Here is a 23807-nt window from a genome sequence, read left to right as displayed (position 1 = left end):
AGATTTAAGACTGAGTTTAGGAGGAACATCTTCACCCAAAGGGTTGTGAATCTATGGAATTCCTTGCCCAGTGAAACAGTAGAGGCTCCTTCATTAAATGTTTTTAAGATAAAGATAGATAGTTTTTTGAAGAATAAAGGGATTAAGGGTTATGGTGTTCGGGCCGGAAAGTGGAGCTGAGTCCACAAAAGATCAGCCATGATCTCACTGAATGGCGGAGCAGGCTCGAGGGGCCAGATGGCCTACTCCTGCTCCTAGTTCTTATGTTCAAAGGCCAGAACATCTGCCTGTTTCTCCTCCTGGAATCCCGGATCTTTCAACACCCCGAAAATCGCCACCTCTGAACTCGTCGCGACCCTTGTTTTCAACACCTTGGACGTGACATCCGCAAACCCCTGCCAGAATCCCCTGAGCTTCGGGCATGCCCAGAACATAAGAACGTGGTTCGCTGGTCCTCCTGCACACCTTGCGCACCTATCGTCTACCCCAAAGAACCTGCTTATCTGCGCCACTGTCATGAGAGCCCGGTGAACAACCTTAAACTGTATCAGGCTGAGCCTGGCACATGTGTGGACGCATTAACTCTACTCAACGTGTCCGCCCATAGACCATCCTCTCTCTCTCCTCCTAACTCCTCTTCCTATTTGTGTTTCAGCTCCTCAGTCTGTGTTTCCTCTGACCCCATAAGCTCCTTATAAATGTCCGAAACCCTCGCTTCTCCCACCCACACTCTGGAAACTACCCTGTCCTGTATCCCCCCTGGGTGGTAGGAGCGGGAAGGTGGAGACCTGCCTGCATAGGAAGTCCCGCACCTGCAGGGACCTAAATTTATTCCCTCCCGTCAGTTCAAATTTCTCCTTGTTTCCTTAGGTTGGGAAAGCTCCCCTTTATAAACATATCGCTCATCCTCTCGATCCCTGCTCTCTGCCATCTCCGGAACCCTCCATCTAACCTCCCCGGGGCAAACCGGTGATTATTGCAAATTGGTGACCAGGCAGATGCTCCCTCTGCTCCCACATGTCTCCTCCACTGCCCCCAGACTCTCAGGGCCGCGACCACCACGGGGCTGGTGGAGTAGCGTGCTGGCGGGAACGGCAGAGGCCCCGTTTCTTGAGGAGCGGGGGTAAAGACGTCAGCAAGCCCGGCTACACAGAGACCGGGGTGCCCCGATGTCAAAGGTAAGAGTCAGGCCCCCCCAACCCCCATCAACCTCAGGACCACTCCCGCTTTCATCATTGCCGGCAATCTCGACCAACCCCCTTTCCTCCATCATCGGCAGCAATTCACCCTTCCCTCACCAGCCCCTTTGCCACCCCCCCCCCCCACCCACATCCTCGCTTGGCGTGAACCTGATTATGTAGCTGGCAGAGGGAGGGAGAAGGCTTCAGGCTGAGATCTCACTGGCGCAAATCCCGTTATGCCCCTCTCGCAAGAGTTAGCGGCCTTAACAAGATTTGCGCCCATGGCGAATGGAGCCGGCAAATCACCCCCAACATGTTGAACATTCGTTTTGTGTAAAAATAGATCTTAAAAATCTGTAAATATGACAGTTGCCAACGTGGATTTCTTCTATTTGATTTAGTTAGTAGAGGCGTCATACAAAGCCTCAAGATTAAATCATGAACATTACTACTGGGGAGGCAGTGTTTATCCATTTTACAAGCAAATTGTGCATTCAGTGATTTGTTGCAGTTCTGTGAATATGGTTTAGTTATGGGTGGGGAGCAATATTATAACCAAACTCCTGTCAATGTGCTGTGCCCCGGGAGGAAACATATTGAAAAAAATGGAGAGTCTCTGAGGCTGCTGATTGGCCTTGGGGAATGATCTGAATTGGAAATAGCACGTCAGTGATCTGTGCACATTGTTGACTTGAGCTGTGTGGTCCATGCCCTGTTGGGAACCTCACAAGGATCGAGATGCATAAACATTGACGGCTATAATCACCTTTGACAGCCACTGCAGGTAACGCCCCTGAGCTAGAGTTTGGCTGCAGATTGGGTGGCAGCACAGTCAGTCCCATGTGAACCAATCCCTCAAATTTACATCAACCTGCAAGTGTGAATTGGTGTCAATGATGGGTGTGCGATCTTTGCCTTCGGAACATCTTCACCTCCCGGGTCCCTCTCCTTTCATATAACAAAGAAAGAGGGCGCGATTCAACGGAAACATCTTAACATCCATTTTTGGGTGCGTTTGGCGGGGTGTTTGCGACGGGCCGCGTGTTCAACGGCAAATAGTGCCAGATATGAGCCCCCACGAGATTCTCGACATTACTGGCTGCCTCGCCGTCTGATTTTCCCAACTCGCGCCCACGGAGCTCACCGCCTTTAAACACTCCCTCGCTACCCACTCCCCGTCAGCACACAAGCATGGCAGCGCGCAGACCCGCTCCTCGCTTCGGGGATGGAGACCTCACCAGACTTCTCGATGCTTTGGATGAGAGGCGGGGAACCCTGATCTCCTGAAAGAGTCGGAGGCCAGCAGCAGGATTGGCAATGCCGCCTGGGAGGCAGTGGCAGCGGCTGTCAGTGCGGGCAGCATGACCAGGAGGATCGTTGTCTAATGTAGGAAGGAGTCAAATGACCCACACCGAGCTGGAAGGGTAAATTACCACCTCTCACCTGGCATCTGGTCTGCCTGCCACAAATCACTGGCTGACACCTCACACCCTCCCCACATCCGATCCTCGTGCTTGTTCCTCAGAACACCTTGGCACCCACCAGCTCAACCCCTCCAGGTCCAGGTGTGGTGCCCACACATACAACCTGCTATAGACCCCCCAGCCCATCAAGTGTGCAGCTCACAATGTCCTCTCTTTGTCCCTGTAGAAGTTAGCCCTTAATAAAATGGGAAATGGCCAAGACAGGGGGAGGAATCCCAGAGATTCGAGTCATCACCCTCTATGAGGAACGGGCCAGTTTCCCTGGGGTGAAAGACCACCGTATTCACGCCGGCGTGGGGACTTAGTCTCCAAAACGCCGAATCCAGCCCACCGTCTTCTGCAAAACTTGGGGTGGGATTCCCGCCCGGTGGGATTCCCGCCCCTGCCGGCCGGCGAATTCCGGCACCGAAAATTCGGTGGGGTCGGGAATCGCGCCGCGCCAGTCAGCGGGCCCCACCCGGCGATTCTCCGGCCCGCGATGGGCCGAAGGCCCGCTGCTGTCATGCCAGTCCCGCCGGCGTGAATCAAACCACCTACCTTACCGGCGGGACTGGCGGCGCGGGCGGGCTCCAGGGTCCTGGGGGGGGTGGGGCACGGGGCGATCTGGCCCCGGGGTGTGCCCCCACAGTGGTCTGGCCTGCGATCGGTGCCCACTGATCCGCGGGCGGGCCTGTGCCGTGGGGCACTCTTTTCCCTCCGCCTCAGCCATAGCCTCCGCGATGGCCGATGGGGAAGTGACCCCCCCGCCCCCGTGCATGCGTGGGGATGACGTCAGCAGCCGCTGACGCTCCCGCGCATGCGCGGACTTCCGCCGACCGGCGGAGTCCCTTCGGGCCCGGCTGGCATTGCGCAAAAGGCCTTTCGCGCCGGCCGGTGGCGCGCCAACCACTCCGGTGCGGGGCTAGCCCCTCAAGGTGCCGGAGTGGTTCACGCCACTCCATCCCACCGGGACCCCCCGCCCCGCCGGGTAGGGGAGAATCCCAGCCATGGGGTGGGATTCTCTCAGCCCATGCCGGGCTGGAGAATTGCCGGGTAAGGCGCGAATCGCGCGAAGCTGTCCCGATGCCGGTCCGCCGATTCTCCAGAGAGCGGAGATTCGGCGCCATTGGAACCGGCCCCTAGAATGGCCCCCTCCCCCCGGCGATTCTCCGCCCAGGGTGGGCCGAGTGGCCGCAAAATATATGCGTGTGCCGCCGGCGCGGTCCACGTGTGGTCTTACCCGGCGGGACCTTGGCGTGCATCTATCCGGGGGAGGCCTGTTGGGGGGGGGGAGGGGGGTCCGACCCCGGGGGGCGGGGGGGGGCCTCCGCTGTGGCCTGGCCCGCGATCGGGGCCTACCGATCATCGGGCCGGCCTCTCGGGCTGGGGGCCTCTTTTGTTCCGCGCCGGCCCCTGTAGCCCTACGTCATGTTGCGTCGGGGCCGACGCGGAGAAGGAAGCCACCGTGCATGCACGAAATGGCGCCGGTCGCAGCGCGCATGCGCACATCCACGGCGCCCATTTGATGCCGGTATCGGCAGCTGGAGCAGGGTGGGTCTCTCCAGTGCCGTGCTGGCCTACTAAGGGGCTCGGAATCGCTGTTCCTGGGGGCCAGTTGACGCCAGTGAAACACGACGACGTTTACGATGGTGTCAACACTTAGCCTCAGGGTCAGAGAATCCCGCCCATAGAGTCTGTCAACTGATTGAATGACCAACGGCGCCTGTGCACCATGCGTCGTCGCTGGCTTCCCCTTCTGGGATCCTTCTCAGCCTGATGGGCGGCCGGGTCTTCAATGTTCAATGTGTGCGGCGGCCCCCTGCACTTGTGGTGCTGCCTCTAACCCGTATTGGCGTTGCTGCCGTCTCTGATGTCTGCCCGTCTCAGCAGCCACAAGCAACACTAATCATGGAGCCCACTCGGGAACAAGCTATCTTGGATCTAGTAATGGGTAATGAGGCAGGTCTAATAAATGACCTCAGAGTAAAGGATATTCTCGGAAGTAGTGATCATAACATGATAGAATTTAATATTCAGTTCGAGAGTGAGTAACGTGGGTCAGAAACTGTGTTTAACTTAAATAAAGGGAATTGGAATTAAATGAGAATAGAGTTAGCTAAAGTGGACTGGGCGGATAGATTAGCAGGAAAGACAATAAACAAGTAGTGGCGGACATTTAAGGAGTTAATTCATGACTCACAGAAAAAATATATCCCAGTAAGGAAGAAAGATTGTAAGAGAGGGATAACCCAATCATGGCTAACCAGGAAGTTACGGAGAGCATTAAGTTGAAAGAAAACACATAGAAGGAGGCGAAAGTCAGTGATAACCCAAAAGACTGGGATAAATTGAGAATCCAGCAAAGGAGGCCTAAAAAGTTAATAAAGAGAGAGGAAATAAAGGGCAAACCAGCGAGGAATATAAAAACTGACAAGAGGTCCTTTAAATATATGAAAAGGAATAGAGAGGTTAAAGTGAACATAGGTCTCTTAGAAAACGAATCTGGGGAGATAGTTGTGGGGAACGAGGAAATGGCAGAGGAGTGAAACGGATATTTTGCAGCTGTCTTTACAGTTGAAAACTGCCAATGTGGCATCCCTAATGAAAAAGGGAAGGAGGCAAAAAGTGGGTATCTATCGGCTGATTAGCCTAACATCTATTGTTGGAAAAACATTGGAATCAATTATTAAGGGAAGCAACAGCAGCACATTTGAGAAATCATAATCTATTTTTAAACATAAATTTAGAGTACCCAATTATTTTTTCCAATTGAGGGGCAATTTAGCGCGGTCAATCCACCTAGCCTGCACATCTTTGGGTTGTGGGGGCGAAACCCACGCAGACACGGGGAGAACGTGCAAACTCCACATGGACAGTGACCCAGAGCCGGGATCGAACCTGGGACCTCGGCGCCGTGAGGCAGCTGTGCTAACCACTAGGCCACCGTGCTGCCCTGGGAAATCATAATCTAATCAAGCAGAAGCAGCATGGCTTCATGAAAGGGAAATAGTGACTGATTAATTTATTAGAATTTTTCGAAGGAGTCTCCACCAGCGTGGATAGAGGGGAACCAGTAGATGTGCTGTATTTGGACTTCCAGAAGGCATTCGACAAGGTACCTCACAAAAGGTTAAGTCATAAGATAAGAGCCCATGGTGCTGGAGGTAGTACATTAGCATGGATAGATAATTGGCAAATGGGCAGGAAACCGCTAGTGGGGCAAAAGGGTGCCTTTTCAGGTTGGGGACCTGTAATCAGCGGGGTTTCACAGGGATCACTGCTGGGAACGCAACTGTTTACAACACATATTAATGACTTGCAAGAAGGAAGTGGATGTACTGTAGCCAAATTTGCAGACAACACAAAAATAGGTGGAAAGGCAAGTTGTGAGAGGCATACAAACAGTTTGCAGAGAGATATTGATAGGTTAAATAAGTGGGCAAAAAGTTGGCAAATGGAGTTAAAAAGTGCAAAGATGTGAAGTTGTTCATTTTGGAAGGGAGAACAAAAGAACAGTATTATTTACATGGAGAAAAACTGCACAAAGCTGCAACACAACGGAACTGGGGAGTACAGACAAAACACAGAAAGTTAGCACACGGGCAACAGGTAATCGGAAGGTGAATGGAAGGTTGGCCCTTATTTCACGGGGGTTGGAGCATAAGAGTCGGGAAGTCCTGCTGCCACTGGACAAGGTACTGGTGAGACCACATCTGGAGTAATGTGAACAGTTAGTTAAGGAAAGATATTGGGCAAGATTATCCATTTGGAAGACGTACATATTGCCGCCGGGACTGAATTGCATGCGATTCACAATCCCGTTGGAAGCGCTATTCGGGAAGCAAATGGGCCAGCAATCTTGTCGGTGTGAATTTAAAGCAATTCGCGGTCCAGCCGCCGTTCTAATCTCTGGGGCAAGAGTTAGCGCTGAAGAGCCTGGCAGCTGGAGCTGTTTTTAAGCGCTCCACTTACCGAAAAATTCACTGCAACCACAATGATGGTTCACAGAAGACCTGCCCCCCGAGGGCAGGACTCTGAGATGCACTCACAGCTCCAATTCAGTGAGAGAAGGTTCATTTTCTTTCCCAGGGTGGGCCGCAGACTCAAACCTGCCCTGCTGAACAACGCCTGGGAGGTGCTGGCAGAGGCAGTCAGCGCTGCCAGCCTCCAGAAGGATGGGGGTCACTGGTCAGGCCTCTACCCTGAGAGGGGCAGCTAGCCCAGGAGGGCTCCACAGGCCACAGTGCAGGTGTCCTCTGGTTGGGATGAGCTCTGCTGACCCCCTGCTTCCTCCTGCACGCCCAACACTTTTCCACAGATTTTCAGGTTTTTTTAACCTCCGCTCCCTCCACTGTAGCCATGGCGCCCAGGCCTCGCTTGTCCATACTTGCACAAATTTGTGCCATGGAGACTTCCACCTAAGAGGGGTGGAGCACTGCGGAAGGGGGAACATATTGGGCGAAATTCTCCCCAAGCGGCGCGATGTCCGCCGACTGGCGCCCAAAACGGCGCCAATCAGACGGGCATCGCTCCGCCCCAAAGGTGCGGAATGCTCCGCATCTTTGGGGGCCGAGCCCTAACCTTGAGGGGCTAGGCCCACGCCGGACGAATTTCCGCCCCGCTAGCTGGCGGAAAAGGCCTTTGGTGCCCCACTAGCTGGCGCGGAAATGACATCTCCGGGCGGCGCATGAGTGGGAGCGTTAGCGGCCGCTGACGGCATTCCCGCGCATGCGCAGTGGAGGGAGTCTCTTCCGCCTCCGCCATGGTGGAGACCGTGGCGAAGGCGGAAGGAAAAGAGTACCCCCACGGCACAGGCCCGCCCGCGGATCGGTGGGCCCTGATCGCGGGCCAGGCCACCGTGGGGGCACCCCCCAGGGCCAGATCGCCCCGCGCCCCCACCAGGACCCCGGAGCCGGCCCACGCCGCCTTGTCCCGCCGGTAAGGTAGGTGGTTTAATCTACGTCGGCGGGACAGGCATTCTAGCAGCGGGACTTCGGCCTATCCGGGCCGGAGAATCGTTGGGGGGGGACCCGCCAACCGGCGCGGCGCGATTCCCGCCCCCGCGGAATATCCGGTGCCGGAGAATTCGGCAACCGGTGGTGGCGGGATTCACGCCAGCCCCCGGCGATTCTCCGACCCGGCGGGGGGTCGGAGAATCTCGCCCCTGGTCTCTAAAGGTACTGCACCTCACAGCTAAATTAACCTGATCAAAGATGGAAGAAACTGGAAGAGCTATCAAAAAATACTCAAACCTCCTGCAAACAGCCACAAGGTGGCCACAAAATTTCCAACACCCATTTGGAAGGCAACGGATTTCCCATCCGAGTTCATATTATTCCAACAACATGTTGAGCTGTGTTTTCTGGAACTCAATGGCAACGATTCTCTGGTCCGGCGCCAGAGTGCCGGCACCGGTGCCAAAACGGGAGTACTTTACTCCGGCCCAGGGCGGGATTCTCCGAACCCCCGCCAGGCCGGGGAATTTGCGGGGGGCGACGTGAACCCTGCCCCCACGCCCCGCGCCGGCGAGAATCGCGCTGTGACGGTCGGGGGCCGTTGGGAGCGCTCCCCCCCCCCCGGCGATTATCCTGCCCGCGATGGGCGAGTGGCCGCCCATTTTCGCCGGGTCCCGCCGGCGTGAAATACACAACGTCCTTACTGGCGTGACCTGGCTCTGCGGGAGGCCTGCGGAGTCCTCGGGGGGGGGGGGGGGGGGGCACGAGGGGATCTGGCCCCGGCGGAGGCCCCCACGGTGGCCTGGCCCGCGACGGGAACCACCGATCCACGGGCGGGCCTGTGCTGTGGGGGCACTCTTTCCCTCCGCGCCGGCCAGCGCAGAGAATAACCCCCTGCGCATGCGCTGGGATGACGCCAGCAGACGCTAGTGCTCCCGCTCATGCGCTAACTCGCGCCGGCCGGCGGAGGTTTTTTGGCGCCGGTATGGCCCGCCCCGCCGGTGAGGGGAGATTCTCGGGTGCTGGGGGGGCCAGCATGGTGCTGGAGTGGCCCATGCCACTCCAACTGCCGGGCCTGGCGTTGACCCGGCGCCGCGGGGTCCGCGCATGCACAGTTGGACCAGCGCCAACTAGCGCGTGCGCACTGGCCGTCATCCCCTCGCCGGCCCCAACGCCAAATGGCGCAGGGATCCAGGAGCTGGCGCGGACGAAAAGTGTTCCGCAGCCAGAGAGGCCGGCCCGCCGATCGGTGGGCCCCGATCGCGAGCCAGGCCACTACGGAGGCCCTCCCCGGGGTTGGACCCCCCTCCTGCCCCATAGGCCGCCCCGGACCCTTCAACCCCGAGGTCCCGCCGGCCCAGAGAAGGTTAGAACAGCGCTGGCGGGACCCGGATTCTCCGTGCGGCCCGCGCCGTGCGCACCATGGCGGTCCACGCATAGCACCTTTTACAATTAAACATAAGCTTAGGGAACAGCCAATTCTTGGTTCGTTCCCTAGGGCAACGTCTTGTCCAATCAGAGTCAACTTGACTGGTTTGAATGTGAACAAAGCTGGCCAATTAACTGTTGCATGTTAGTCATATGGCAATGTCTCCACCAATCAGAGAACACCTGTCAACAACTCCGCACTCTCTTCTCATGCAATATAAATTGTTGTTACTGTTGTGAAATCCTTGCGAGTTATCCGGATGAGTGTAAGACAAAAAGCTTTGGTAGCATATCTTTTTTCAACAGTACTTAAGTTCTGTCCTGTCAAATGACAGTTGTGGGTGTCGCTGGCAAGGCCAACATTTACTGCCTATGTCTAATTTCCCTTGAGGTGGTGATGGTGAGCCATCTTCTTGAACCATTGCAATCTTTGTGGTGTAGGTACGCCCATAGTGCTGTTTGGGACTAAGTTCCAGGGTTTTGATGAGCAACAGGAAAGAAACAGCAGATATAAGTTAATGACAGGACGGTGTGCGGCCGGGAGGGGAACTTGTAGGTGGGGTGTTCCTGCGCGCCTGCTACCCTTCTCCTTCGAGGTGGTGGGTTTGCGATAAGCTGCCAAAGCAGATTTGGTGAGTTACTGCAGTGCATCGTGCAGAAGATAGACACTCATTAAAAAAATGCAAGTTGCTCTCAATATTATTACAGTTCCCCCCAAACCTTCAGGCAACACAACACTCTCGTCATGTGGAAGAGCTCAAATTTTTTTTAATTGTCTTTGAGTGGAATTTGAATTTTGGAACTTCAGAGAAAATAACGAAAGAAGAGAATTAGCAATGCGTTTGAAGAACAATATGCTTTTATTTTATGTTTAGTTTGTTCCTATACAAAAACAGTCAGTTTAATTTTTACAGTTTTCCCAGAGGAAACAGTATATCTGGATGGCTTGGCTAGTTCAGCTTCCCATGCAGTCAGTTTAAATAACCATGTTTATTAGCTTCATTGACACACCCTATGACCATCTTGTGTTAACTCTACATTATTGTCTCAGATGCAATCTGTGGGAATGTCAGTTTCTCAGCAATAGGTATATCTTATTCAGGGAATATATTAATATCTTTATAAACAGGAAAAGAACATTGTGCAATTCAATACAAACATACCCACACATTACACTGTTTGCACAATGTCACACAAATCAAAGTTATTAAAGTCACGGCATTTTTGGTTAAGGTTACGTGGGTTAGTCAAACCAAATGCACAAGAAAGAAATCTCCTGACAAGAGGCAGCATCCATAATATGCAGTTCTACCAAGGACATCCATCCAGGTTTGATGATTCTTCTGCGGTGGAACTTACTGCGGACCCAGTTCTCTGGTCCCCTCAGAATACGGTGGGCCACAGCACAGAAAGAGGCCATTTGCCCCCTCAGGTTTGTCATGGCCCAATGATAGAGAAATCTAAAATTAACCTCACTGCATTGTTTTCACATTGTATCCCTCCGTGGGAATATCGGACTTGGGGAGCAAGAGTGGTGCGCTTAACCTGCTCCGCCATTCAATAAGATCACAGCTGATTTTGTGGTGCTTTCTGCTTCACTTAGCCTTCTGTCTTCCCCCCATAACCCTTGACTCTCGTGTCTATTAAAAACCTGTTGAACTCAGCATTGAAGAAATTCAATCACTGTTTTCTGCACAAAGAGAATTCCACAGATTGATGTCCAGCTGAGAGAAATAAAATTCTCCTTATCTCTGTCTTAAATGGTAGAACTCTTATTCTTAAACGGTGTCCCCCTAGTTCTAGTCTCTCCCACAAGTGGAAACGCCCTCTCAGATTCTACCCCATCAAGTCCCCTCAGGATCTTATATGTTTCAATAAGATCACCTCTCATTCTTCGAAACTCCTCAGATTCAAAACTTTACTACTTCCCCCGCCCCCTCAAAGGATTCAATGGTCTGTTCTTCCACCTCTCCCTATGACAAAGCATCCCATGCTCTAACAACTGTGTGTGAAGATACTCTCACCCCTTTAGTTACGATTTTAAATTGATGGCCCCTTGCCACTGACTGCCCAACCAGAGGAAATGAAAATGAAATGAAATGAAAATCGCTTATTGTCACAAGTAGGCTTCAAATGAAGTTACTGTGAAAAGCCCCCAGCTGCCACATTCCGGCGCCTGTTTGGGGAGGCTGGTACGGGAATTGAACCGTGCTGCTGGCCTGCCTGGGTCTGCTTTAAAAGCCAGCTATTTAGCCCACTGTGCTGAACCAGCCCATGGTTTAACCAGATGGAGTCTTCTTATCGACAAATTAAGATTCACCATATCGTAGACTGTGACCTTTCCCCTCCATCTTGAACTTTTTTTTTAAATATCCCAAATATTTTTCTCCCCCACCGGTCCATCTGTCATTTATTCTTAAATTTTGCTTTCAATGAGCGCTGATCTTTATTCTCCCATTAAACTCATTCCGATGTCTTACCTTTATGCCGCTCCCAGCACCTTCACCTGCTATTAACTCTGTCTCATGACCTACATCTTTGTTTCAATCTCTCCTAGCCCCCCACCAATCACTGACCTTCGACTATGCTCCACCCACTCTTAGACAATACATAATCCATCGCCTATCTCCCACTCTCTAGCTCTGAAGAAGTCACATAGGACTCTCTCTCTCTCTCCACAGATGTTGCCAAACCTGCTGAGTTTTTCCAGCATTTTCTGTTTCTGTGTCTTTAATTTTATAAATCCCCGATTAAATTTCCTCTCAGCCGTCCTAAGTCTCCACATCACAGCCGTTATAACTATAGTTCCCCCACCCTGAAAAATCTGTGCTCTGATTTCTCCAGGTTTCAATGCTCTATGTTAGGATGGCTAAAACTGCATCCGCTGTCCATAAAACAAAACGTGTTTTGTGGTTTTAATCGACCCGCACTCTCACTTTCAGGAAATGATGCATCTAAAAGGTTTTCCTGTTCATCTGCACCCCATGTTTCCACCTTTGCTTGGCTTTTCATCAAGTCCTAATTCTAATACCACACTTCTCCACATTAAACTGTATTTGCCTTGCCCAATCTGCTAACCTATCCCCGCCCTTCTAAATTCTATTGGTCCCCTTCAATTTGAAAACCGCCTACTTTTGTGTTATTGGTTGATGGTTACTGTGCCCAATCCTAAATCTTCCATATCTGCTAAAGAACAGTCGTGGATCCAGTACTCTTACCTGGGGCAAAGCACTTCCAACACCCATTAACCCAAACCCATGTTTTGTGCACATTAAGCAACATCCTAACTTATTAATTATTTTTTAAAAAATTGAGAGTACCCAATTATTTTTTTCCCAATTAAGGGGCAATTTAGCCAGGAAAATTCACCTACCCTGCACATTTTTGGGCTGTGGGGATGAAACCCACGTGGACATGGAGAGAATGTGCAATCTCCACATGGACAGTGACCAGGGGCCAGGATTGAACCTGGGTCCTCAGCGCCGTAGGCAGCAGTGCTAACCACTGCGCAAGCGTGCCCCCCCCTTCAAAGTCCTAACTTAAATTGCAAGTTTTCAAACTTTGTTTTCTCTCGCTGACACATGACTCATTCTTGATTCTCCTTGTATTTGTAAAGGAGAATTTCCTGTCAACTCATATTCCCCAGTGCTATGAAGACGAACAATTGTAGCCATGCCAAAACACAGGACTCACTTTTAACACAACACATCTGCAGGTACTTCAAACTAGTGCTTACTTTGAGAGCCACCTTTGTCACCATTGTCAAAAACAGCCAGGAAAATGATAGCTGCAATATCCCTCGCCCAGTTTCATCTCAGCAACAGCTTCATGGCTTGTTTTACATTTGAAAAACTAAGGAGAAAGCCTGTGTCAACGGTGTAGGCAGAAGCAAAGATGAAATACAGTAAGAAGCAGAGAATTATTTCTTATTTATAAATGTTTTTCCACTGGCGAAAGAGTCCGAAACCAGGAGTCAAAAATGTAAAATGACAGCTAATAAGTCCAAAAAAAGGAATTCAGGAGAAATCTCCTGACCCAGAGGGTGGGTAGAATGTTTGATATGCTACCATGCGGAGTTGAGGTAAGTAGCATCAGATACATTTAAGAGAAAGTTAGATGAGCACACGGGGGAGAAAGGAATTAAAGGTTAAGTTAATGGGGTGAGATGGATAAAGGTGGAATGAGGCTGGTGGAGAGCATAACCAATGGTTTCTTTCTGTGCTGCAAGTACGGCACGGTAGCACAGTGGTTAGCACTGTTGCTTCACAGTGCCAAGGTCCCAGGTTCGATTCCCGGCTTGGATCACTGTGCGGAGTCTGCACGTTCTCCCCGTGTCTGTGAGGATTTCTTCCGGGTGCTCCGGTTTCCTCCCCCACGTCCCGAAAGACATGCTGTTAGGTAATTTAGACATTCTGAATTCTCCCTCCGTGTACCCGAACAGGCGCCGGAGTTTGGCGACTAGGGGCTTTTCACAGTAACTTCATTGCAATGTAAGCCTACTTGTGACAATAACAATTGTTATTATGCTAATGCTGTGTTGTGAGACACCAAATGTGGGTTTCAAAGTTCTTCGCTGCGTTTTCTCCATGATTGAAGGTGGCAGGAAAGAAAATCTACGAGATTGATGATTATCCAATTCTATCCCCCTCCAAAAAAGTTCAGGCAGGTAGCATAAAGGCTCGGTGATGTTTCATTCTGACACACGTTTCTTTGCACATGATCATGGCGAACAGCCGGACAAAATTCACCCTTTCCATCATTCTCTGGATTTATCTCCGGCCAGGAATAACCAGCCTCCGATACACCCGAATCCCCGACACAAACAGCGCACCGTGGGACAATCACAGCGCAAAATGAAGTCGCACATGGATTTTTATTTCAAAAGCTGGGAGTGCACAGCGGACCCGTCAGCACCTGAAGGAATATGATGAACACGCGTGACGGGATGCCCCTTCAGAAGCCGGGGCAGTTTACATGTTAAGTGGCTGTGGTTTATAGAGGTAGGCTTTATTTTAACCAAAGTTTGCTGACTTGTGCACTTATGGTTGAGGCACAACTAAGCGGGAAACAAGAAAGGGGGTCGGGGGGGGGGGGGGGGGGGGCAGACAATGCTGTCTCTTTCAGTGAGATTCCCATTGAAAGAAAAAATGGTGTTTATTGCCATTTCCCTGGATTTTAGTGCAGTAAACATTTTACTTGATGGCAAAAAGAGGATTCAACAACAATGTACAATTCAACGCTCATGTGCTCCATGGCCTGTCCATAAAGATCCCTGCAGAACAAAATTCACCTTTACCCATAGACGAATGGTCGGATCACTTTATACAAGGATCGCTCGAGAATGGTTTCTGCTAGATTGACATGTTTTTAATATTAGGTGATTGTACCTTTCGGACATGGTTGCAGTGCACATCTGGGTAAAAATGATGGCAAATCCTGAACACGAATGCATGTCAGCAAGAGATTGCACTTATTGCCTTGTAAATCTATAATGAATATTTCATTAATCTGCTGCCACCCACCAAGGACACAATTGTTATCAACCTCAGGACTTCCATCAGTTTCGCTGTTCCCGAATGCAGCACAGGGTAAAAGAACACGACGAGAGGCCATCGCCTCGAGTGGCTAATCAATCATCAAACGAGTGCCACTTGTGCCCTGGTTTTATTTCCAGCACGGAGATTCGTACCTCAGCAATGTATCCATTTAGACATCGATTGTCCTGAATCCTCACCTAGCTCCTCACACTCGATGTTAGGTTCACCAGCATGCAGCCCATGTCGCCAATTGTCTCGAGCTGACAATTAATGTGCTTGACAAGGCCTGAATTCTCAAAATCGTCACCTTGGTTTCCAAATTCATCCATGGCCTCACTCCTCCCCATTTGAAATGAAATGAAAATCGCTTATTGTCACGAGTAGGCTTCAATGAAGTTACTGTGAAAAGCCCCTAGTCGCCACATTCCGGCGCCTGTTCGGGGAGGCTGGTACGGGAATCGAACCGTGCTGTTGGCCTGCTTTAAAAGCCAGCGATTTAGCCCAGTGTGCTAAACCAGCCCCTGGAATCTCCTCCAGCCGCACAAATCTCCTTCAATTCTTTCCTCTTTTACACATCCCCTGTTTTAATCACCACCATGGGTGGCCGCGCTTTCAGCTCCCTAGCCTCGAGATCTGGCAATTCCGCCCTAAATCTCTCCGCCTCTCCGAAGCTCTCATCTCCTTTAAGATGTCCCTTAAACCCCACCTCTTTGACAAAGCTTTGGGTCACCTACCTTAATATTTCCTAACACTAATCCGCCTGCTAAGCATTTTGGGATGTTCTACTACGTCAAAGGCACTAAATACAAGTAAGTTGTTGTTGTATGGGGGCATGTGCCCACTTACAGTAGGCAAAACTTTATCAGGGCCAGGACTTGGGGGCTTGCCAAGTAAATCAGTTTGCCCATAAAATTAACAGAACACTGCATTGTACGCATGAGCTGTAAGGTGCAGGACAGGGTTGCCACGTGGAAACGTAGGAAGATGGAGGTGGGACAGGAATCATGGTGGAAGATCTGAGGCTTTCCTTGCTGCTCGTCATGACAGAAAAAAGCCATTCAACCCCCTCAAGCCCGTTCCGCCATTTAATGAGACCATGGCTGATCTGTATCTCAGCTCCATCCACCCACTATGGCTCTGTATCTTATCATACCTTTGGCTATCAAAGATCAATTGATCTCACTTCAGATGTCAAATGATTCATTGAGCTAGCATCTGCTGCTTTGTCCGATGCGAATTTACCACAACCTTGGTAAAAACCATGAAAAACATCCAGGGGGTGGAAATGGCCAGGAATTTCCTCTGGGTTATGTTTTGGAAAACTCTGGAAGACACAATCAAAAAACTGGAGTATTTGGTCTGAAGTGTTCAACTTTACCAAATGCTGACACTGCCTTGCTCATCCTTTTCCACTGCATTATTGCGGCTTTCTCTACAGCACTTTCTATCAGGCCTTGTAAAGTGCATCAATCTGCTCGGAGACAAATTTACTCAATGAGTCACTGCAAACACCCAGAAAACAACAAATGTTAATTTTGTCCTTTGCTGCCAAATTTCTTCCCTAAATGTTCAGTCTTCACAGAGCAAAAACGCTCAAGCGCTCGAGAAAAATTGTAAGCAGAAAAATATTTAACAATGTCGGGCCAATTCAGGTAACCTGTCATTTGCTGCACAATCCTTTCCCTATTGGGGCCTGGTCAATAAGTGACGACTGAGCCCATCTACATTTCCACCTGCGCCCTGTCCCCACACACCGACCGCCCCATGAATAGCATTGAAATTCCTGCTGATAATCCATCCCCCGAAATCTCGCTGACTTGCTGAGCGAACACGCTTGCCAGAATAAACCTATAACCAGGGTTCATCAATAAGCTGCACCAAAAATATAAAGATTTGCACTTAAATATGATAAGAATTCTCTGCAGAAATGTAGACAAAGATGGTTGATTGATAGACATGAATCCAGCTGTACAATGAGCTTCCAATTTGTTTTACTCACTTGTTGTATTGTAGGCCATTGTAGTCACATCACGCACAGACTACGCTATTGATTGAGAACATTTCGTGGCTACAGTCCATGACTCAGAGCAAGAGGAGATGAGGATAAATGGGGTATAATTCATCTGGTTTTGACCACGTTAATGGGTACAATCTGTGCACCAAGGAGCATTAAAACAAGATGCTGTTCAGATATATTTTTCACCAGTTGACTTGCAATTATTGACTGATCAGTCGGTGTCAACGTGCGAGCTAGACAAACTGTGTCAAAACAAAAAGGTGGCATTTGGGACTCGGGAAAATTAGACCGCGATATGGAGCCATTGAGGAAGGCAGGCTGTTCCAGCGATGCGGGGGCAGGTATTTGTTAACATCATGTATTGGCACAAAACCAGGATATGGCACGGCGGCATAGTGTTTGGCGCTGCTGCCGAACAGCGCCAGGGACCCGGGTTCAAATCCAGCCTAGGGTGACTGTCTGGTGTGGAGTTGGCACTTTTTCTCCCAGGCCGCGCGTGGGTTTCCTCCAGGCGCTCTGGTTTCCTCCCACAGTCCAAAGATGTGCAGGTTAGGCGGGGATAAGGTGGGAGAGTGGGCCGAGGTAGGGTCAGTGCAGGCTCAGTGAGCCAAATGGCCTTCTTCTGCACTGCAGGAATTCAATGGTTTTATTCCATGAAGGGCACGCACTTTCAATATAAAAGATAGTAAAACAGTCGGCAGACTTGGTGTGATATGTCTGTCAGATGCGTACCAGTCCAGAGTTAGTCGGTACTGTACATGTCACTGATACCTCTCGATGCCTGCAATGTCAACCAACTAGAATTAACAAATGACAATTCATTCTTTTTAACTTGCCATATTCATTCCCCATCACCTGAACCTGTGAAGTGAGGTGGGTGGAAGAGGGGAGGAAACGCAAGTTAACATTTACTTCGTCATGGTTACCCTGTGAATACATTTCTCTTGGAAAAAGGTCATATTTAAGTTGGGATGTTGGAGGAAAGTTGGGGGGGGGAGGGTTTGTGGGGGCAGCAATTTGGCAAACTGTGAGACACGGGTTTCTTGAAGTGTTGGAGTTGGTTTTAGGTAAGGTGGTTAATGCTAAATTAAGTGACGCAAGACGAAAAGATCCCTTGAAGGAAGGGCAAAGTAATATTTGTTCCATGTACCATTTCTTGGGAAACCTTTCACTGGGAGGAGGTGGAGGGCATTAATGGTCTGTATTGCTGTGTATGTAACTGGAAAGACCAACTAGTCTACTGGGTTTGCCCCACTGATCTCAACACCACACTAGACCCAAACCCTATTCTACAACCCTGACCAGCTCATATTGCACTGACTCGCCAAATGGAAGGCTGATGAGATCAGGTGCGCACAATGTTACTGTCCATTGTAGTCAGTAACGAATACTATTGGACATGGTATAAAGTGAGTGTTTCACCAATCTGAAGGATCTCTTACCCAATGAGTTAGGTTATTACACCAACATGAGAGTTTATTTCCCACTATCACAGTGCCCACAAACCACAAGCTCCTGCATAAACCCCGCAGTGCCCGCACCACCTCCAGTGCACCCACACTAGCACCCTGTGCCCGCACCCCCCTCACGCCCACACACAATCTCCAGCACTCACGCACAACCCCCCAGTGCCCACACACACAACCTCCCCCTGCACAACCCCCCAATGCCCACACATATCCCCCCACACCCACACAAACCCCCCCAGTGCCCACGCACACACACAACCTTCCCCAGCACCCACGCACATACCCCAGTGCCCACACACACCCACACAAAACCGCCCCAGTGCCCACGCACACACACAACCTTCCCCAGCACAACCCCCTCCAGTGCCCACACACATCCCCCCCAACACCCACAACAACCCCCCCAGTGCCAGCACACACCCCCAGCACCCACACACTCCAGCACTTACACACCCCTCACCCACAAATGCTCCAAAACCCACACATAGCCCCAGCACCCACCCTCGCCTCAGCACCCACACTACCCCAACACCCACACCCACCAGTACCTACACACCCCTTCATCCACACACGCTGCAGAACCTACAAACACTCCCAGCACCCACATGCCACCCCAGCACCCACACTCCCTCACCCATACTCACCTCAGCACTCACACACACCTCCAGGACCCACATATACCCCCAGCACCCACACATCCCCTAACACACCCCCTGACACCCACACACACCCCTAACACCCACCTCCCCTAACACCCACACACCCCCTAACACCCACACACCCTAACACCCACACACCCTAACACCCACACACCCTAACACCCACACACACCCTAACACCCACCCCCCTAACACCCACACACCCCCTAACGCCCACACACAATCCCTTACACCCACACACACCCTAACACCCACACACACCCTAACACCCACACACACCCTAACACCCACACACACACAGCACCCACCCCCTCCTAACACCCACCCCCTAACACCCACACACACCCACACCCCCCCTAACACCCCCACACCTCCTAACACCCACACACACCCTAACACCCACACACACCCTAAAACCCCCCCAACACCCACACCCCTCTAACACCCACACACCCCTAACACCCACACCCCCCCAACACCCACACACCCCTAACACCCACACACCCCCAACACCCACACACCCCCACACCCCCCTAACCCCCACACCCCCTAACACCCACACACCCCGACACCCACACACACCCTAACACCCACACCCCCCCTGACACCCACACACCCCTAACACCCGCGCACCCCCTAACACCCACACACCCCCTAACACCCACACACCCCCTAACACCCACACACCCCCTAACACCCACACACACCCTAACACCCACACACCTCCTAACCCCCACCCCCCTAACCCCCACACCCCCCTAACATCCACACACACCCTAACACCCACACCCCCCCTGACACCCACCCCCCCTAACACCTCCCCTAACAGCCACCACCCCTAACAACCACCCCCCCCTGACACCCACCCCCTAACACCCACACAAACCCTAACACCCACACACCCCTAACACCCACCCCCCTAACACCCACGCACACCCTAACACCCCCCCTGACACCCACATACCCCCTGACACCCACACACCCCCTGACACCCCACACCCCCCTAACACCCACACACCCCCTAACACCCACACACCCCCTAACACCCACACACCCCCTAACACCCACACACCCCCTAACACCCACACACACCCTAACACCCACACACCCCCTAACACCCACACACCCCCTAACACCCACACACCCCCTAACACCCACACACACCCTAACACCCACACACACCCTAACACCCACACACCCCCTAACACCCACACCCCCCCTAACAGCCACCCCCTAACACCCACACACCCCCTGACACCCACCCCCTAACACCAACACACACCCTAACATCCACCTGACACCCACACAAACCCTAACACCCACACACCCCTAACACCCACCCCCCTAACACCCACACACCCCCTAACACCCCCCTGACACCCACACACCCCCTGACACCCACACACCCCCGACACCCCCACACCCCCTGACACCCACACACCCCCTAACACCCACACACCCCCTAACACCCCCCCTAACACCCACACACCCCCTGACACCCACACACCCTAACACCCACACACCTCCAATTCCAAAACTCAATAGGTGAAGTCTTGAGTTAGAATTCTGAAAGGGAGGGGAGCAATGGAGTGTGGTAAACTTCATAAACAGTCAGACTTCATTCACAACAACAAAGGAAAATTACATGGAGTGTACATTTTTGCAAAATAAGATTGAGAAGATGTTTGATGTCTCTTTAAACTTTGAGGCCTTAGGTTTTCCAAAAATATACATATATTTTTTAAATCCAAGGAATAACCATGACAGAAGCTCTACGTGTGAACAGCCCAGTGTCCAGGACATTAAAGGTCAAATATCTTTATTTATTGGTTAATGGGATGTGGGCTTTGCTGACTGGGCCAGCGTTCATTGCCCATCCCTAGTTGCCCTTGAGAACGTGATGGTGAGCAGCTTCTTGAACCGCCGCAGTCTAGGTGGTGGAGGTACACCCACAGTGCTGTTAGGGAGGGAGTTCCAGGATTTTGACCCTGCGACAGTGAAGGAACGGCGATATATTTCCAAGTCAGGATGGTGATTGGCTTGGAGGGGAACGTCCAGGTGATGGGGTTCCCAGCTATCTGCTGTTCTTATCCTTCCAGACAGTTGAGGTTTGGAAGACATTGTTGAAGAAGCCAGTTGGGGGCTGGTTAACTTCAGTTGGCTGGGCAGCTAGTTTGTGACGCAGAGCATGGCCAACACCGCTGTTTCAATTCCCATGCCGGCTGAGGTTATTCATCTCAACCTTGCCCCTCGCCTGAGATGTGGTGATCCTCAGGTTAAATCACCACCAGCCAGCCACCCCCTCATAAAGGGGAAAATGGCCTATGGTCATCTGGGATTATGGCGACTTCACTTACTTTATTGTCGGAGGAGCCTTGGTGAGTTGCTGCAGTGCATCTTGTAGATGGTTCACACGGCTGTCACACTGTGCCTGTTGTGGAGGGAGCGAATGTTGAAAGTGCATGGATACTCAATCAAGTGGGCAGCTTTGTCCCGGATGATGGTGAGCTTCTTGAGTGTTGTTGGGGCAGCTCCCATCCAGGAGAGTTGAGAGGATGCCAACACACTAACATGTGGCTGACATGAATAGATTGGAACTGGACGCTGTTACTTTGAAAATAACTGTACTTAACTGAAAGTAGTTTTAGATGACATTGTGCGTTATTAATTTAAAATACAAAAGCTTTCCAGGATGTCATGTATATAAATACAGTTGCTTTTGTGAAAAGAAAATGTAGCTTTGCCTTAAAACAGGTTAAGTGATCTTGGCACTGAAATAATTGTTTACTAGAAATCTCTAAAGGTGCCACATTGTGAGATTCAGAATTTGAAAGGCCACAGTCTGAAGATTAAGACAGTGTGAGTCTTGATAATATTATTGCTTCGCTCATTTAGAAGTTGTTGGATTTATAATGTTGCCAATGCTTTTTGTTCCACCTGTCTTTAAATGGAACCAAAGTAAATACAGAACTTGAGTTACAGTCGGCGTGGCTTTTCCCGGGAAGGGCGGAGCGTGGTGATCAGTACATGCAGCAAAGGTTTCGTTCATTTGAGAAAATGAATTGTTAACTTGAGTACATACTAGGTCTAGGATTCATTAAATTGGATGGGATGTGAGGATCAATAAACAGAGCAGCTGAAGAATGCAGATAACTCTCTTCAGCTGGGGATGGTGGAAGCTCGGCGTTGTCAATATGAGTGGAAGGAAAATGGGGAAGAGGGAGAGGAAAGTAATGGAAAAACGGTTGAAACTGCTACAGATGATAACTGGGCAGAAAACAAAGCAGTCGCTATAAGAGGAACCCCACCTGTCTGAAATGTCACTCTCAAACGGTACAGCGGCCAGAATTCTTCCGGTTTCCTAGCGGCGTGGGGTGGCTTCAGTGGGAAATCCCATTGACCAGCAGCAGGATGGGAGAATCCCGCCGCAGGTTAACGGTGCGCCTCCGAGAAACATGTGGCTGGGGGACCGGAGAATCCCACGCAAGATGCCTGTGGGCTTCAGTGCCTCTTGCTTGTTTTGTGTGTTTCATTCTGATAAGGGACAGCAGGATGGGAGGTTTTACACCTCTGCCTACTGATGAGACCAGAGTGTTTTTGCTCTGGCGATCTGAGCAAGATATTGAATTAATTATTCGCCACACAGAAGAGGGTGACCATCATGTGGCCAAGGAATTCAAGGTGATTTGTTTCACAAAATCTTTGGCCCAGGTCTTGTCAAATGGTGCCTGTAAGAAATTCTCTATTTTGATATGCACCACACTTAAGTAGCTCCATGTGTGCAAATAGCTTGTTATCCTCTGACTATTTAACACTCCAAACATTTCGGCAACGTTGGCCAGCCCTGCAGTCGTCCGGCTTTCAATGTTAAGTATATAATCTAAAATAAGGGAGGCCCAAGAGGCGCCAGACAACATAGAGACATCTCTCCTTGCACCACCTTCAATTGAGCCGTACCTTAGATTAAGTACTGTTTGAAAACAAAGATTTTGATAAAAATCTTCCGTTCATGTTCGTCCGGTGCCGAGCTGTGGCCTGGTGATATCTAGAGCACAAGGACAGAGCCTGCAGTTGGAGTACGAGGGAGCCCTAGTTAGCATCATCTATACACAGCGTTAGAAAGTATCCCAAAATTGTGTCACTTGCAATCTAAAATGGATGGGGGGAAAAATAGCAACTTCCAGACTTTTTCTTACTCTTGAGAAATAGGTTATTGAGCACATCAGCAATGCATGGTGGCTTGCGAGGTTACGGCCTGTTTCTCCAACGCCTGACAAATCGCTCTATTGCCTTTTTCTTAAATTCCCTCCTTTCTTCTCACATCACCCCACCTCCTTCGCCGCTTGTCCTCTCAAGTTTGGACAATCACACTTTGTATTTGTTTTCCATATGTACGGATATTGGTGGATAAATCAAATGTAGTTACTGTCTTGGTAGCACCTGTGCCCATACGCTCGGATTGTTGGGTTTTGTCCATACTTTCACATTTGTGCCAAGGGATAGGGGGGATTAACTGGAGACGTAGCCTCAGAGCTGTCGTTGCCCTCGGTCTCCTCTTTGTCCTTTTTGACCGTGTACTGACCGATGAAGGAACCATCCTCGCCGAATCGGGAATTCCCGTCACCATCGCCGTAGATGACTATGCTGTCATCGCTCTCCTCCTGCTTCACAGTCCCGTCCACTGAAGACTGGCTGCCTTGAGGCTTTTTGCTGTCTTCATTGTCGCTGGACAATTGGAAAAAAAAAGTGGTCAATGTCAATATCAACCTAACACGAGTGCCCTCCCTCCAACTTCCCCAGGGTTCGATTCCCGGCTTGGGTCACTGTCTGTGCGGAGTTTGCACGTTCTCTCCGTGTCTGCGTGGGTTTCCTCCGGGTGCTCCAGTTTCCTCCCACAAGTCCCGAAAGATGTGCTGTTGGGAAATTTGGACATTCGGAATTCTCCCTCTGTGTGCCTTGTGTGGCGACTAGGGGATTTTCACAGTAACTTCATTGCAGTGTTAATGTAAGCCTACTTGTGACAATAAAGATTGTTATTATTATTATGCGATATACACTTCACCCAATGCAGTGTTATATAATCCCTGTGACCGGAATA

The 23807-nt window shown here is 50.8% G+C and overlaps 1 protein-coding gene across 13 annotated transcripts in view; it reads right to left on the bottom strand.

Annotated features, from left to right (window-relative positions):
* Positions 1-21596: 21596 nt before the first annotated feature.
* Positions 21597-23807, bottom strand: part of nfasca (neurofascin homolog (chicken) a) — a 338294-nt gene continuing 336083 nt past the window's right edge. For all 13 annotated transcript variants that reach the window (XM_072480092.1, XM_072480091.1, XM_072480095.1 and 10 more), the window contains one exon: positions 21597-23434. In XM_072480092.1, the coding sequence (XP_072336193.1) occupies positions 23191-23434 (244 nt within the window). In that variant the 3' untranslated portion in view covers positions 21597-23190. The remainder of the gene's footprint in view (positions 23435-23807) is intronic.

Source organism: Scyliorhinus torazame, chromosome 17 (genome assembly GCF_047496885.1).
Source record: "Scyliorhinus torazame isolate Kashiwa2021f chromosome 17, sScyTor2.1, whole genome shotgun sequence".
In the NCBI taxonomy this organism is placed as follows: domain Eukaryota; kingdom Metazoa; phylum Chordata; class Chondrichthyes; order Carcharhiniformes; family Scyliorhinidae; genus Scyliorhinus; species Scyliorhinus torazame.
Note: the sequence above shows the minus strand (reverse complement) of the source record. Positions and strands in the feature narration are given on the sequence as shown.